We start from the raw sequence: 16,699 nt of genomic DNA on the forward strand, positions 1-16,699 counted from the left end.
TTTTGTTTGTTTGTCTGTCAATATGGAGATAAATTGGCAAAAACATACTCCTCCTCAACTGTCATAGCTAATTGTAACACCATTGACGGTAACACTTTGAGATTCTTATGAATATGTTGATAACACATTTGACAGGCACTTTTCCCGCTATGAGAACATGAAAAAGAATGGATTAAATTATGGAAGGATGGATCTCAAAATGTTCCAAAAAGTCTTCCCATATCCTGCCAAAGAGGTTATGACATCACATGATGTTATTCGTATGGCCTAAGACCAAACCATTACTGATATATGGAGGGGGTTTCAGGCTGTGACATGGTTAACACCGTTTTCGTGTACACACACAATATGGCAAATTTCATGTATAATGGAAAGAACAGTGGTCTTTCTGACAGTTTTGTCATATTGTGATGATTACTGTGAATCAACATTTGCAATTGTCTTGGGCAAAACAAGTTTCTTTACATGCTAATATGAAGACTGCATCTGACATTTGAAAAAAAAAAAGTTTTTCTAATTCCTGAAAAAAATTATGGATAAAAATTGAGAAAGAATTGAAAAAATAAAGCACTTAGTGGTCTGTGGAATTTCACCTTATTTTTGCCATTTTTGGAGAAATGTGTCTTGCATCAACACATTGCATAGGCATGTCACACCGCAGGAAAATGGAGTCACACCACAGGGAATTCACTGCATTAATGCCATTTTAATCCTTTTGTATACATGACTGACATTTGAGCTCATGATAACTTGATAATGATGTTGTGTTTAATCTTAATATGTGTTTTCATTTATAAAAAAAACTTTTTTCCTCCTATAAGAGCAGTCACACCACAGGACACCATAAAATGAACCTAAGCATTGTGTGACAGAAACATTGCAATATGAAGACATATTAAGAGGTTTAGAGTCACCTTAAACTTCCACAGCACTCTCCAATAACTGAGGTATTGACTGGTTAGGAGCCAGTCTTGAAGACCCTTGTAGTTGGCCTTGCATCTGCCCATTCACAAACATTGCCATACTTGTCACCCCACAGGACGCAATTTGTGTTACGAAATTGAACTTGTAGTTAATATTACTGTCTTGAGTTTTTTTCACATTCACATATATTGTGTAATATGTATGTAATCATGCCAAATGCTTCATACATTATTCAAAATGTTATTGGTTAATTTATATATATATTATATTCCAGGTTTCATTAATGTTACAGTCACACCGCAGGATATTTGACATATAAACCTTTACATAAATCTTAAAGGCCAACTTCCGATAAAACTCAGTTTTACTCACTCCTTTCGAAGATCGGACGGTCACCCCAAGTTACCGACAAAGGTTTATATCGACCCATTTATCTAAAAACATGTCGAGTAATTTTTTTCTGCTTGTTTTCAAAACAAGCAACGTCTGGTGGCCCGAAACATAGCTTAGCTTAGCTATCAGCTGGTTGCTACTCTCAGGTACACACACAGCACAAAGCCTCATACATAAAGCCAGCTCACTCTGGTTGCTCCGTGCCTGCAGCAAGCCTAGGGGTCGCTGTCGAAAGAGCACAGCCCTGAATGGAGCCTGCACGCCTCCGCTGGCGCCCCTATAGTGCAGTACCACCCGGGGAAGTGGCGACTCTGTTTCCCATTACATTCTCTCCAAAAACTGGAGGACTGAGCCAATCAGAGACGCGTTTCTTCGAGAGCAGGAGGAGTGAGCCAATCAGAGACGCATTTCCACGAGAAACACGGAACACTCTCTCGTTTCTCCACAAGCCACCTTGCCAGCTTGCAAAAACGTCTTGAAACAAAGCAACCAGAACGTTTTTTAAAACAGGACCAACGCGTAACACATTCAATAACAATGGGGAACACGGCAATATTAATTAAATGACGTTGAGAGGCCATCTTTAACAAAAATGTTTCTTCTCATCTAAGACTAATATGAAACATAATGTACCACATCTTCTTTCATTGACATATGTTTTTTAAAGGAAAAATAACAGTTTTGTAGCTTCTTAACCAATGTTACGAAAAAACAAGGCGTCACGTCTCCCACCCTTTTGGAAAACAGGACGGCATGAAAACGCCCAAAACCAGTATTAAATATTCATTCTTGCTGAGGGAAATAATGCCATGTCTACACTTTCTGTATTATATGAGCGATAAATGTGTGCTAATGTCCAAAACATCATTGGAAGCAGTTAATAGTTGAATAGTGGAATTGGCAAATAAAATCCATGGACTTAAAAGTGCAGTCGAATCGTAGAATCACTCCTAAATTAATTATTTGTGATGTGTGTTTGACCCAGAGTTGTTTAGATGAAATGGGTTAAAGACAGACAGTCCCTGTATAAAATGCTGGGTTGCCTCGGCCTACCTTCCTCTCGGGCCTGGATGGGGTGCATGGCAGCGTAAAGCAGCCAGAATTCTGTGAAATGTACACAGACCCTTAAAGTGATACTGTCCCATTTTTGGAAATAAGCTTATTTTACACCTCCCCTTGAGTTAAATAATATGGTTTTACCGTTCTCCTGTACTTTCAAACGTTCTCTAGGTATAGCTGTGCAAATTTTACCTCCATGGTAAGGGTTAGGGTTAGCCGTTAGGTTAGGGACCAGTTAGCTCACGGCTAACTGGTCTCATAGGATTCAATGTTAACTGTTAGCTTGGAGGTAAAATTTGCAGTGCCATAACTAGAAAACGGTTGAAAGTACAGAAGAACGGTAAAACCATATTATTTAACTCAAGGGAGGTGTAAAATAAGCTTATTTCCAAACATGGGACAGTATCACTTTAAGACATGAAATCTGTGGCAGTTTCAATGATTTTGCTGAAGTTCTGTGTTGTTGTGTTCTAAAGTGTTTTCCATGATGGAGTTATGGAAGTGTTTTTTTAATTGTTTCCAAATGAATATCTTCATATCTGCAGCAACACAAGTATTGAAGGAAAAGACATGTTTATTGTCTTCAGCCCTTTTCGGACAGGACTACCGCAGTTTAATTCGATTTTTCTCTCAGAACGCTGGTAATAGAAATGGCTGATGCGGACTGCATTAAATAATCTCTGCAAAGAACAGAAAGTGGCAGGGATAAATCTTTACACACCGTTGTGACTAATATTAATTTCCATTTAACTCTTCACAGGGCACTTGCTACTCTGCAGTTCCAGCGGAGCGGAGTTTAGTGGAAAAACACATTCTGCTGCCTTCACTACAGAGAGGCCGTACCCTTGCAGCCAGTGTGACAAGAGCTTTAGAACAAAAAAAAATCTCCGAAACCACCACCGTGTTCACACAGGGGAGAAACCATTTTCATGCTTATACTGTGAAAAGACTTTCTCAATGGCTTTTACCCTCCAGTTGCATCGCCGCAGTCACACAGGAGAGAAGCCATACGCTTGCAATCAGTGTGACAAGAGCTTTAAGAGAAAAGATAAGCTCCAAGTCCACCAGCGTGTTCACACAGGGGAGAAACCATTTTCATGCTTAGACTGTGGAAGGAGTTTTTCAACGGCTACTGCCCTCCAGATGCATCGCCGCATTCACACTGGAGAGAAGCCGTACACTTGCAGTCAGTGTGACAAGAGCTTTAAGAGAAAAGATGGACTCCAAATCCACCAGCGTGTTGTTCACACAGGGGAGAAACCATTTTCATGCAAAGACTGTGGAAAGAGTTTCTCACAGTCCTCTCGCCTCCACACACATCGTCGCATTCACACTGGAGAGAGACCGTACGCTTGCAGTCAGTGTGACAAGAGCTTTAAGTCAAAACAACAGCTCCAAATGCACCAGCGTGTTCACACAGGAGAGAAACCATTTTCATGCAAAGACTGTGGGAAGAGTTTCTCAGATTCCTCTGCCCTCCACACCCATAATCATATTCACACTGGAGAGAGACCGTATGCTTGCAGTCAGTGTGACAAGAGCTTTAAGTCAAAAGCAGAGCTCCAAATGCACCACCGTGTTCACACAGGGGAGAAACCATTTTCATGCACTGACTGTGGAAAGAGTTTCTCACTTTCTTCTAACCTCCACAGACATCGCCTTATTCACACTGGAGAGAAGCCGTACCCTTGCAGTCAGTGTGACAAGAGCTTTAAGAGAAAAGATGAGCTCCAAATGCACCAGCGTGTTCACACAGGGGAGAAACCATTTTCATGCACTGACTGTGGAAAGAGTTTCTCACATTCTTCTAACCTCCACACACATCGCCTTATTCACACTGGAGAGAGGCCGTACTCTTGCAGTCAGTGTGACAAGAGCTTTAAGACAAAATCTCAACTCCAAATCCACCAACGTGTTCACACAGGGGAGAAACCATTTTCGTGCACTGACTGTGGAAAGAGTTTCTCACAGTCTTCTCACCTCCACACACATTGTCGCATTCACACTGGAGAAAAGCCATATGTTTGCAGCCAGTGTGACAAGAGATTTAAGTCAAAAAGAGAACTCCAAACCCACCAGCCTGTTCACACAGGGGAGAAACCATTTTCATGCAAAGACTGTGGAAAGAGTTTCTCACGGTATTCTACCCTCTTTGCACATCGTCGCATTCACACTGGAGAAAGGCCGTACGCTTGCAGTCAGTGTGACAAGAGCTTTAAGTCAAAAGCAGAGCTCAAAATGCACCACCGTGTTCACACAGGGGAGAAGCCATTTTCATGCATAGATTGTGGAAAGAGTTTTTTGTCATCTTCTAAACTCCACATACATCGTCGCATTCACACTGGAGAGAAGCCGTATGCTTGCAGTCAGTGTGACAAGAGTTTCTCTCTGTCTGGTCACCTTCATGCACATCGCCGCATTCACACTGGAGAGAGGCCGTATGCTTGTAGTCAGTGTGACAAGAGCTTCTTTCAGTCTGCTCACCTTAAGACACACTTGTCGTCACACTTGAGAGAGTAAATGAGTCGCTGTTACACTTGAGTGAGGCCGTACACTTGCAGCCAATGTGACAAGAGCTTTAAGACTAAGAATCTCCTCATATTTCACCAGCACATTGATACAGTAGAGAAACCCTTCTCATGTGCTGACTGTGGAGAAAGCTTTAGGAGGAAAGCAGACCTTAATATCCACCAGAGGCTTCACACAGGAGACACACACGTGGGGGAAACCTCTACTCATACAAAGACAGCAGGAAATGTTTTAGGAGTGTACATGATCACTTCCCACCACTCACTGTATTTCTCAAACCAATGAGGGAATGAGATGGGTAATTCTGGTCAGTATTAACCCATTGGCGCCTAAGCCAGTTCTTAGAAAAGGTCCCCAATGCCTGAGGGTTTTCTGAGATTAGAACAATTGGTTGAAAACTCCTATGAAAAATTCAATATCTCAGCCTCTGGAACACATAGGGACATGGGATGAATTGCATTTAAAAGGTAAAATCCTCTGCTTTCACAGGATTATGCTCATTCAGCATTAACACTAATACATTTTCCTTAAAGAAATCATATCTCAATCAAATGATTGAAAAAAGGTTTATGTGCTTTCAGGATAATGCTTGATGCTGCTATTTATTATAGGCTATTACTGTTGCTACGGTTACAATAGCCGACAATAACTAAATCATAATAATCATTATTAATATTATAAATATAAGGCAGTCATTTCTGCCATAAGTCGGGGGACATTTGTCTGATACAGACACTTGCTCTCCCACCGGCGAGTATGGCCGTTTCATTCCTCCAAACGTTATGCAGAGACCGATGAGTTATTTTATATCCTATTTTGAGACGGGGCTCCACTTTGAGCTGGATGTGTGGCCGCGCGTCTATAATCCGCATGTCTACCGTTGTCTGCCTCACCAATAGGCTATCAGCATATCCGCAACTTCCTCAGTGAAAATATTCTGAAATATATCTAAAGGACGTGCTTCCTCAGATATTGGCACCTTCGCCAATCGCCCAGAGTGTCGGAGTGAACTTTTGGTAACGTCAGGGGCGAAATCTAGCTGACTGCCAGACTATTTGGAAGCCACTCCTCCACCTCTTCATACGGCAGCGGCAAATCACACTCCTGCTCCCTAGCTAAAGGGTCTTCAATCATATTTCCTTTCCTCGATTAAAATCTCTTCATTACCTTTCAGCCGAACATCACGTTCGCTGTAACAGCGTGTCTCGCTAACCACAGTCTTTTTTCTTACCTGTGTGAAATGGCTAAACGGATGTGTGCAGAATCGAGCATGGTGGATTTCGTTTGACATTATTGTCGACGAATCAAACTTTTTTTTTTGAAAATCGAGAACACCCACCTTGTGTGTATTTGAACAAAACATTGTCCCATGCGTCTTGTAAATATTGACAAACGGTGCCAATGGGTTAATGAATGAGGACACCTAAACGGAATGACACATGAGACAATGGAATGGTGGAATGGAGAATGAATAGTAAATGACCATTTAGTTTAATTCAACCATTACAGTTAATCATTACAATTAACACAATGATACACTGTAAACGATAGACTACAGTTGCATTAACAGGATGAATACAATGTACTTCTTTGTACTACTTACATGGTTACCACCACACATGCTTTACACGTCTAAAAACAAATGTGCTTGTCTTGGTGTCATCAGACCACAGGACATGGTTCCAGGAATCCATATCCTTAACCTGTAAGCCTCTGATGAGACCATGATGAACATGTTGTTTTAGATGGTGTCAAGCATGGGTGGTGATAACCAAGTGAGAAGTACAAAGAAAAAGCATCCCATGTTTACAGTCAAGAATGGTAGAGGGACTGACATGGTTTGGGGTTTAACGAATGCCGCCATCATTTGGAAACTGAATTCCACAAGAGCATGTAACATGAGTACTGAATCAGATCATGATCCTCTGTATGGCATTATAACACAGCGGCGTACTCATTTTAATTTCACAAAACTGGAAAAATATGTCTGAAGTTATACTAAGAAGTTTTCTTTTGTAACACCAACAGTTGTTGTTTTTAAACTTACTCTATGTACAATTTGGAAATAACTTGTGTGCTTATTGAAATATTGTTGAAAAGTTTCAGAAGAGGTAGCCTAGTAAAACAGCGCCACCCACTGGACGGCAAAAATGCTTTGCCTGCAAGTGGGTCTGGCCTCGGATTGGTCGAACATTTTGAACGCATTGCCCTGAATCTGGCAAACCAATCACAACGCAGAGATTTGTTTTGAATCAAAGCGGGCAGAGTTTTGAGGGAGTGACGATGAAGCTTGCAACGCTGGGAAAGCACATCCACGAGAAAGATATCACTGATTGGTCAGAGCGTTGGCCTATAGGCACAGGTACGGTTTGAAAGACAACGTGTTGTTCTCATCAACAGTCTTCGGATGTACTATTCATCGGGGCCAGACTAAATTACACATCCAATCTCACATTTAGGCTGGTTGATCAGGCTGCAGAAGAGGCATTTTCCCAAGAGGCACAATTACATCATGACATCCCCTTTGTCATGGGGGAGGTTACACATGGCAATCATCCCAAGACTGTTTATGTACTTTCCCCCCCACTTTTCTTTTGTTTGGCTTACTTTGTAATTTGTTTCTTTGTCTTTTTAGGGGCCAAGCAGCGAAGCTGGCGAAGGCCCCTATAGTGTTAGCTGGTATTCTTACGATTATTATTATTACGTAGACATCTTTCCTCTCCTTAGCAAGTCTATGGCAGCCCATAGAACCGTAGGTAGGAAAATGCTGTAAATTGGCACACACATTCGGGGCAGAATCAGCATCACCCACAGCGATTTATAGGTCCCCAGCCACAACACTCTAGCGCCACCAGCAGGTCAAAGTTGCAGGTACATTTCTGCAAGTAACTTTTGAACCGCTGGGCCAATTTTCATAAACTTGGTATCCCTGGAATCCTTGAGCCAAGACGAATCCAACGCACTCTATGACGTCATTTTCCGCCTGGATAGTTTTCCCGCCATTTTGAATTTTGTAAAATTCAATAAAAATGCTATTTTTCCCGCAGTTTTTGACCAATTCGCCCGAAACTTGGTATATAGTATCTCTGGACTGAACTACACATGGGGTCTCAAGGAATATTAGATATCTTTTGTAGTTTTGCCGTGACAGCCAATCAAAATTGTCGTAAAAGTGGTGAAACAGGAAGTGAGGTCATATCTCAGCAACTGTTTGTTGAATTAGGTTGGGATTTTGTGCACACATAGTACTCCATCTCATGACCTACCACAAAAAAAATCAGAACCCCAGCTCAAACCCTGTAGCGCCACCAGCAGGTCAAAATTTTAGCTACATTTTTGCCTGTAGCTTTTAAATCATATGCACGATGTAAAATATATTATTATCACTAGAATCCTTGGGTCAAGCCGAATTCAACGCACTATATGAAGTTATGTCAATGCAGAAGGGAAATTCCGCCATTTTGAATTTTGTAAAATTCACTGTTAGTCTATGGTAGCCCATAGAACCATACATAGAAAAATGCTGTAAATTGGCACACATATTTGAGGCAGCATCAACATTACCCACAGCGAGTTATAGGTCCCCAGCCCCAATACTCTAGCGCCACCAGCAGGTGAAAGTCGCAGGTACATTTCTGCTTGTAACTTTTGAACCGCTGGATCAATTTTCATAAACCTGGTATCCCTGGAATCCTTGGGCCAAGACGAATCCAACGCACCCTATGACGTCATTTTCTGCCTGGATATTCTTCCCGCCAATTTGAATTTTGTAAAATTCAATAAAAATGCTATTTTTCCCGCCATTTTTGACCATTTCGCCCGAAATTCGGTATATTGTATCTCTGTACTGAGGTTTGTATGGGGTCTCAAGAAATATTAGATATCTTTTATCGTTTAGCCGTGACAGCCAATCAAAATTGTAGTAAAAGTGGCAAAACAGGAAGTGAGGTCATATCTCAGCAACCCTTTGTCGGTTTTGGTTAGGATTTTTCACACACATAGATGTCCATGTAATGACCTACGGGAAAAAAAATCAGACCCCCAGCTCAAACTCAGTAGCGCCACCAACAGGTCAAAATTTTAGCTACATTTTTGCCTGCAGCTTTAAAACCATGTGCACAATGTAAAATATATTATCATCACTAGAATCCTTGGGCCAAGCCGAATCCAACGCACTATATAACGTTATGTAAACGCAGAAGGGAAATTCCGCCATTTTGAATTTTGTAAAAATTCAATAAAATGCTACTTGTCACACAATTTTTGTCAGAATGACCAGCAAAAAGGTACACATCATCTTCAGACTGATAGGCATTAGGGTATCCAAATAATTTTTGATACCTCTTATCGTTTGGAGGTGACAGCCAATCAAAATTGTCGTAAAAGTGGCAAAACAGGAAGTGAGGTCATATCTCAGCAACCGTTTGTCAGATTCTTTTAGCTATTTTTTGCACACATACTAGTCAATCCCATGACCTCCCACGAAAAAAATCCAGATTCCCAGCTCAAACTCTCTAGCGCCACCAACAGGTAACAGGAAGTGAGCTTATATTTGTCAGCCCTTTAAGGGATTCAAAATAAATTTGGTTCCTGTGAGCACACTCCCCTCCAAGGAATGCACACCAACATTGGCTAGATTTGGGCCAAAGGGGGCGCTGCAGTTCCTTCTGTTGCCGTGACGACTTTGGCAAGTTTACTGCTTGGCCCCGCATTGCTGCTTGCAGCTATATTTTTGTTTTGTTTTTGGAGTGCAGCCTTTGTCATTGGCACCCTTGGGTGATTGCAGTAACCACACCCCTACGCACCTGTCAGGTGCTTCTGAAAGTTTTTTTTTAAGTATCACCTACCCAGGTTTGCCATATTGACTCTGAAGAAGACGTGTGAACGTCGAAACGTTAGTCTTGACGCTTGCCTAATAAAACGAGTTGATTTTCACATCTGAAGATGCTCCGGTGGTTCCTTTCTTCCCCTGCATTTACTAAGTCCTTTCCCGAGACGCACCATATTGTGAAGTGCAGGAGCGCGGAAGATATCTCTCTTTGCTAAGTGTTTATGTACTGTATGGGTGCATTCCAATATACGACCTTGCGTCCTCCACTTGTGCTTGTGGCCTCACGTTTTGCTGATGACCCGCCTCTGTGGAGAAAACAATTAAGTTTCCCTGCTGTCAGCCTAGCCAAAACAATTTTTGGGGGGACTATTCTTCATTCACCATCCAGTTTGCAAATGAGAAAATGACTTTACAATTGAGCTTTTGCGAGATATTAAAATATAATGCTGCTGTCAGTGATGTCATCATGACATATTACTTCCTGGTACGAGGCCACAAGCACAAGTGGAGGACGCAAGGACGCATATTGGAACGCACCGTATGTGTGTGTGTGTGTGGGGCGGAGGTAAACAAATGTACAGTAGCAGCAATGCAGATACAGGGCTTGGACAAAATAACTGAGACACCTGTCGTTTTAGTGTGGGAAGTTTCATGGCTCAAGTGGACCAGCCTGTTGGCCTATCTTCATTAATTGCACATTGCACCAGTAAAGTGAAGTGTGAAGGTTAGCAGGGTAAGAGCACAGTTTTGCTCAGAATTTCACAATGCACACAACATTATGGGTGACAAATCAGAGATCAAAAAGGAGAAATTCTTGGTGCATGTGTAACTGTTCGCATCTTTGACTGAGACAGCAAGTCTTTGTGGTGTATCAAGAGCCATGGTATCCAAGGTAATGTCTACATACCACCAAGAAGGATGAACCACATCCAATAGGATTTTCTGTGGACGCAAGAGGAAGCTGTCTGAAAGGGATATTTGGATGACCGGCCGTGGGTATTGACCCTGTGGAGCTCTCGATGGGCCGCTCTGGTGGAAACAGGAGAGTAGTCCTTTATTGCCTCTGGTGTTAGAGGTCTGAAATCTCACACTATCAGACTCCAAAGTAGTTTCTTCCACCAAGCAGTTGAGATGGCTGAAAAACATGTTGAAGACAACAACAAGGCACTTTCTCCATCCCCTCCCCCCCCTTTTTATTCTTTTTAAAATCTTTTTGAGGACACAAAAACACAACATTTTTTTCATCTTTATTGGCTTCAAACCTATAATAAGACGTAATAAACAAATCTTGAATCTTAATATTGCTGTTGCATGTTAATAGGCCTGAGCCCTCTGTAGGATACGCATTAGTTTATAAGCATCATAACAGCATTAACAGCACAGCAGGATACAGTCATGGTGGGCTACAGTAGGCCTACATGTCAGACAGAGCTTTACATTGTGATTGCTTCCCAAGCCTGAACCTTTTCTATGCTATAAACATCATAACAGCATGCACTGCAGGATACAGTGGTACATGTTGCTTATATTGCTGTAAAAAAGTGTGGAATAAATGATCAAGACAAGAAATACAGTGAGCAATTCTTCCTTTACTTAATTGTGAAATCCCTTTAACAGATTCTGCTATTTCTGGCTTATTATTATTGTTATTATTAATATTAATATATATTTTAAATGATGATTATTATTGTTGTTATTCTCATTATTATTATTATTATTATTTTATTATTATTATTATTATTTTATGGTTGTAGTATTAGTCACACGTTTTACCAGAGAGGTCTATGTAGAGCGGCTGTTTTACCAAAGATTCTCTGTTCTAGAACGTCTCTGGTTTTACTTTGAAGTGGAGATTTATTTTGATATACAAGATGGCCACGTTTTGGTCCTTCGTCACTTCCTTCCTTACACTCAAGGAAAGAAATCAAAACAAACACAACCGAAAAGTGTTGGAACACGTGTAGACTACATTTCCATTGTTTGTGATACAGAAAGCGTATTTAAAGGCCCGTCGCTTTACAGTCATATTTCTTCAGACGACAAAACAAACCCTGACTGCTTTTTTGGATACGTCGAAAAAGTGGAGGTAGGTCCGTTAGTTCTGTAGCCGCAACCGCGTTCATTTCTCTGGTAGGCCTACTACACGTTTTTTCTTCTTGCCCTACTACACGTTGAAGTTGAATATTGATCGTGCTACACTGCGCTTTCCGAAGAAAAGCCTCCACTAAAACTTAGCCATGCTGTAGTGTTGTTGGAACGCCTTTATCTTTGATTATGCCATGCGTTTGCTGTGTCATTGTTCACAATGTCACAACAAGATGTCCATCTAGTGTTGGATTACTTTTTCAACAAGATATAGCATTTTGATTATGGTAGCGTGTCACTGCTTCTTCAGACCTGCGTAAGGATAAGCCAACACCTTTTCAACCCGCTGCTATTATGGATTTTCTGAAATTGTATGTGGTGTTTTGAAGAAATTTAATGAATGAAAATGAATAAAAGACCTTATTACAAAGGCATTTCTCACAGGCACAGTTTGACATCACATCTCCAATCGCATATGTTGACTGCCATCACCATTTCATGTTTACAAGGTGCACAATGAAATACACAGATGTATGTATTGTAAGAATTATATCATGTTGCACTGTAATTCTGAAAGTTAGAAACTTAAGTTTAAGCGTCCTTACATAGTAGCCTAATACACATGTAAGAATTAATGAAATGCAAAATGCTTTTTTTTTTTTTTTGCAAGTGAAGATGGTAGATGCACCATGAAGACAGTAAGTGTCATGCCATGCTTCTCAGTGATAAACACAACAGAATAAATAATGAAGTCATGAATATGGGTTTTCAAAGTGGAGGACGAGGGAGCCCTTGTGGGGCCGCAAGGGAGTTCATGGTTGAGGGGTTAGGGCGTCAGACTTGTAGCCCAAAGGTTGTCGGTTCAATTCCCGACCTGCCAGGTTGGTGGGGGAGTAATTAACCAGTGCTATCCCCATCAAAATTCTAATCACATATTTGTGATGGTACTCCTCAAATAAGCCATCAAATAATATTGTGGTATACTAATAATATTTTGGTGTGTGTTACTGTTGATTTATTTGAGTTTTATTCTTAATTGGGTCAGAGGTGGCCCCCGAACATTTTTGACAATTTCGAGTGGGCCCCAAGTTGAAAAAGGTTGGGAACCCCTGGTCTACACATTAAAATCGATTTAAGCCATCAAATAATACAGATACTACTGTCCATGGTCCTGCTGGTTTAAGCTTCTACACTCATTACCTTGTTCCTAGCATGCTGGTTTAGGCCCGCACCGCCATTACTGTGAGGTTGGATTGCAAATGTAAAAGGAGACAAACTTTGCCAGTAATTGTCATGATTTTTCTGTCCAGTTTCAAGGTCTGTAGAACACTACTAAGATGGCCTCTGCAAAAGTCAACTCTCCACTCCAGCTGATGAGGAGCGTCAAAGAAGTGACGGAGGAGTTAGCTGATTCTCCAGAACAACTGAACATAAAAGAAGAGCGAGAAGAGTTCCCTGGTTCTCCAGAACAGCTGAATGTAAAAGAAGAAACAGAGCAGTTCCCTGGTTCTCCACCTCAGCTGAGGAGCGTAAAAGAGGACAACGAGGAGACCCTGCGTTCTCTGTACAGTCTGAGGAGCGTATCTGTAGTGCTGGTGGACTGCTGTAGACCACAAGGACGGCAGGAGAACAATGAAGAGAACCACAGAGATGCCGAGCCAAGGAAGAGATCTGGTAAGACCGTAATCTCATACAAACCTATAGCTAAAATATCAATTTCAAGGGTTAGCTGGATTGTGTGTGTGTGTGTGTGTGTGTGGAGTAATTGTCATGCTATTTCTGTTCACTTTTAAAGGTTTAGAGGAGACCTCAAATATGGCCTCTGCAGAAGTCAATTCTCCACTCCAGCTGATGAGGAGCGTCATAGAAGAAACAGAGGAGCTCAGCTTAGCTGATTCTCCAGAACAGCTGAACATAGAAGGAGAAGAGACCGAACAGTTCCCCGGTTCTCCACTTCAGCTGAGGAGCGTAAAAGAGGACAACGAGGAGACCCTGCGTTCTCTGTACAGTCTGAGGAGCGTATCTGTAGTGCTGGTGGACTGCTGTAGACCACAAGGACGGCAGGAGAACAATGAGGAGAATCACAGAGATGCCGAGCCAAGGAAGAGATCTGGTAAGACATAAATCCAAATAAACTCCAAATTACACATTTAATGTGAAATTCAGAGGAAATGTTGTCGGTAGTTAATAGAGTGAAACAGCAATGTTCATTTTACTCAAACATGTGTATAAGTATCATTTTCAAGTCAAGTCAAGTCAAGTAGGTTTTATTGTCAATTTCTTTACATGCACTGGTCATACAAAGAATTTGAAATTACATTTCTTGCTTTCCCAAACAGACATAGAATAATCTAGGTAAGGACATAGACAGTATAGACATAGACAGTACTTATACATGGACTTAAGACAGTATGGACATAGACAGTGCTCATATAGACATTTAAAGTGCAAGACTGGACAACAGAAGACTTGTAGAGGACATACATTAAGAGGTATTGTTGTGCTTTTGTGCTTTTCCTAAAAAAAGTCCTTTATAGCGTTCTGACATGGTAATAGTAGCATTTTGAAGAAAAATAAATATTAAATATGGGTCATTCCACGCCAAATCAACAAGAGCCCGCGCACTTAGGTCTCAAAAAATTCTGAAAATATTACCAAGTGTACCCATGGTACTTAAGAGAAGCACTGTAAATTTATTTGAATGTAAGATGTATACTCTCCGTGTTACAGCCAATTTTACTGGGGGAGGGGGGTGCCCATTTTGTTCACACTCTTTTTTTTTTGTCAAAGTTCACAAGCCCGTAGCTCAAGAACTAAACCATGTAGGAAGCTCAAATTTGGCATGCTGGTACATAGATAGGAATAGTTTGTTGCAAAACTATTAGTTTTGGTCTGTATGATCCTGCATCATCATGGCATTCCCTCAAAGATGATACAAATTGTACTGGAGTTTTTGGCTGTGCTCTGTTTAGGCCTTCAGAAGACATATTTGTGCCCAACATAGCCTCTTGATTTTTTCCCCTTGTAGAGACAAGTAGGAACTCTCTCATAAAAAGCTATAAATAGAAAGGAAACCCCATCAGTGTTTGACCAGAAGACCTCACAAGTCTGACAAATCATTTTGGGTGTCATTTTCAGAGCTCCAGAACCCCTTGTGGGATTGTCCACAGATTTTTATTTTATTTTTTTCTTCATTCTCCATGAATTCTTCTTTTTAAAAATGCAAATGAGACTTGTCTTATGTGATGTTTTCTTTTGTAATTTCGAACCTGAACATGGGCAACATGCACATTGAGGGCAATATGTTTTCTATGCGTTTCTTCCGCTGCCATCTGCTGGTCAAAAAAAGTAACAACATGACTCCTTGTGCCTGACCTACTGTCTCTTTTGGTGTGCGAACCTGCTCCCACATTGAACGCTCCTGAAATCATTGAAATTGAAAGGGATACCTGCACCCCTGCACAGGGACTCTCGGGTGATCATGTCTGGGCAAAATTTGCATTTGATTATTTAGTCTTTACATTAAATGTGATCGAAATCATGTTGCTCTCTTTTTGCATTTTGCCCATGTTCAGGGTGGAAATTACAAAAGAAAACATCACATAAGACAAGTCTCATTGGCATTTTTAAAAAGAAGACTTCATGGAGAATGAAGAAAAATATAAAATAAAAATCTGTGGACAATCCCACAAGGTGTTCTGGTGCTCTGAAAATGACACCCAAAATGATTTGTCAGACTTGTGAGGTCTTCTGGTCAAACACTGATGGGGTTTCCTTTCTATTTATAGATTTTTATGGGAGTGTTTGTACTTGTATCTACAAGGGGAAAAAATCATGAGGCTATGTTGGGCACAAATATGTCTTCTGAAGGCCTAAACAGAGCACAGCCAAAAACTCCAGTACAATTTGTATCATCTTTGAGGGAATGCAATGACGATGCAGGATCATACAGACCAAAACTGACAGTTTTGCAACAAACTATTCCTATCTATGTACCAGCATGCCAAATTTGAGCTTCCTACATGGTTTAGTTCTTGAGCTACAGGCTTGTGAACTTTGACAAAAAAAAGATTGTGAACAAAATGGGCACCCCCCTCCCCAGTAAAATTGGCTGTAACGCGGAGAGTATACATCTTACATTCAAATAAATTTACAGTGCTTCTTTTAAGTACCACGGGTGCAGAATTTTTTGAGACCTAATTGTGCGGGCTCCTGTTGATTTGACGTGGAATGACCCATATAGCTGCAAGCAGCAATGCAGGGCCAAGCAGTACACTTGCCAAAGTCGCCACGGCAACAGAAGGAACTGCAGCGCCCCCTTTGGCCCAAATCTCGCCAATGTTGGTGTGCATTCCTTGGAGGGGAGTGTGCTCACATGAACCAGAGATTCTCTAAGCTATGAGAAAGGTCTCTCATTGACCTCATATGACCTCACTTCCTGTTTTGCCACTTTTACAACAATTTTGATTGGCTGTCATGGCTAAACAATAAAAGATATCTAATATTCCTAGAGACCCCATATAAAGATCAGTACAGAGATACTATATACCGAATTTCGGGCGAAATGGTCAAAAATTGTGGGAGAAGTAGCATTTTTATTTAATATCACAAAATACAAAATGGCGGGGAAACTATCCAGGCAGAAAATGACATCATAGAGTGCATTGGATTCGTCTTGGCCCAAGGATTCCAGAGATATAAAGTTTATGAAAATTGGCCCAGCGGTTTAAAAGTTACAAGCAGAAATGTACCTGCAACTTTGACCTGCTGGTGGCGCTAGAGTATTAGGGCTGGGGACCTATAACTTGCTGTGGGTAATGTTGATGTTGCCTCAAAAATGTGTGCCAATTTTCAGCATTTTCCTATGTACGGTTCTAT

General features: G+C 41.1%; 2 protein-coding genes across 2 annotated transcripts in view; both read left to right on the forward strand.

Annotated features, from left to right (window-relative positions):
- Window positions 1-5,473, forward strand: part of LOC134464157 (zinc finger protein 721-like) — a 31,866-nt gene extending 26,393 nt beyond the window's left edge. Inside the window, 1 exon segment of the mRNA XM_063217619.1 lies at window positions 3,350-5,473. Within this exon segment, the coding sequence (XP_063073689.1) occupies window positions 3,350-5,190 (1,841 nt within the window). The 3' untranslated portion in view covers window positions 5,191-5,473.
- Window positions 1-16,699, forward strand: part of LOC134464135 (zinc finger protein 721-like) — a 34,943-nt gene that overhangs the window by 9,798 nt on the left and 8,446 nt on the right. Inside the window, exons 2-3 of the mRNA XM_063217592.1 lie at window positions 13,132-13,495; window positions 13,617-13,934. Of these exons, the coding sequence (XP_063073662.1) occupies window positions 13,159-13,495; window positions 13,617-13,934 (655 nt within the window). The 5' untranslated portion in view covers window positions 13,132-13,158. The remainder of the gene's footprint in view (window positions 1-13,131; window positions 13,496-13,616; window positions 13,935-16,699) is intronic.

Source organism: Engraulis encrasicolus, chromosome 15 (assembly GCF_034702125.1).
Source record: "Engraulis encrasicolus isolate BLACKSEA-1 chromosome 15, IST_EnEncr_1.0, whole genome shotgun sequence".
Classification (NCBI taxonomy): domain Eukaryota; kingdom Metazoa; phylum Chordata; class Actinopteri; order Clupeiformes; family Engraulidae; genus Engraulis; species Engraulis encrasicolus.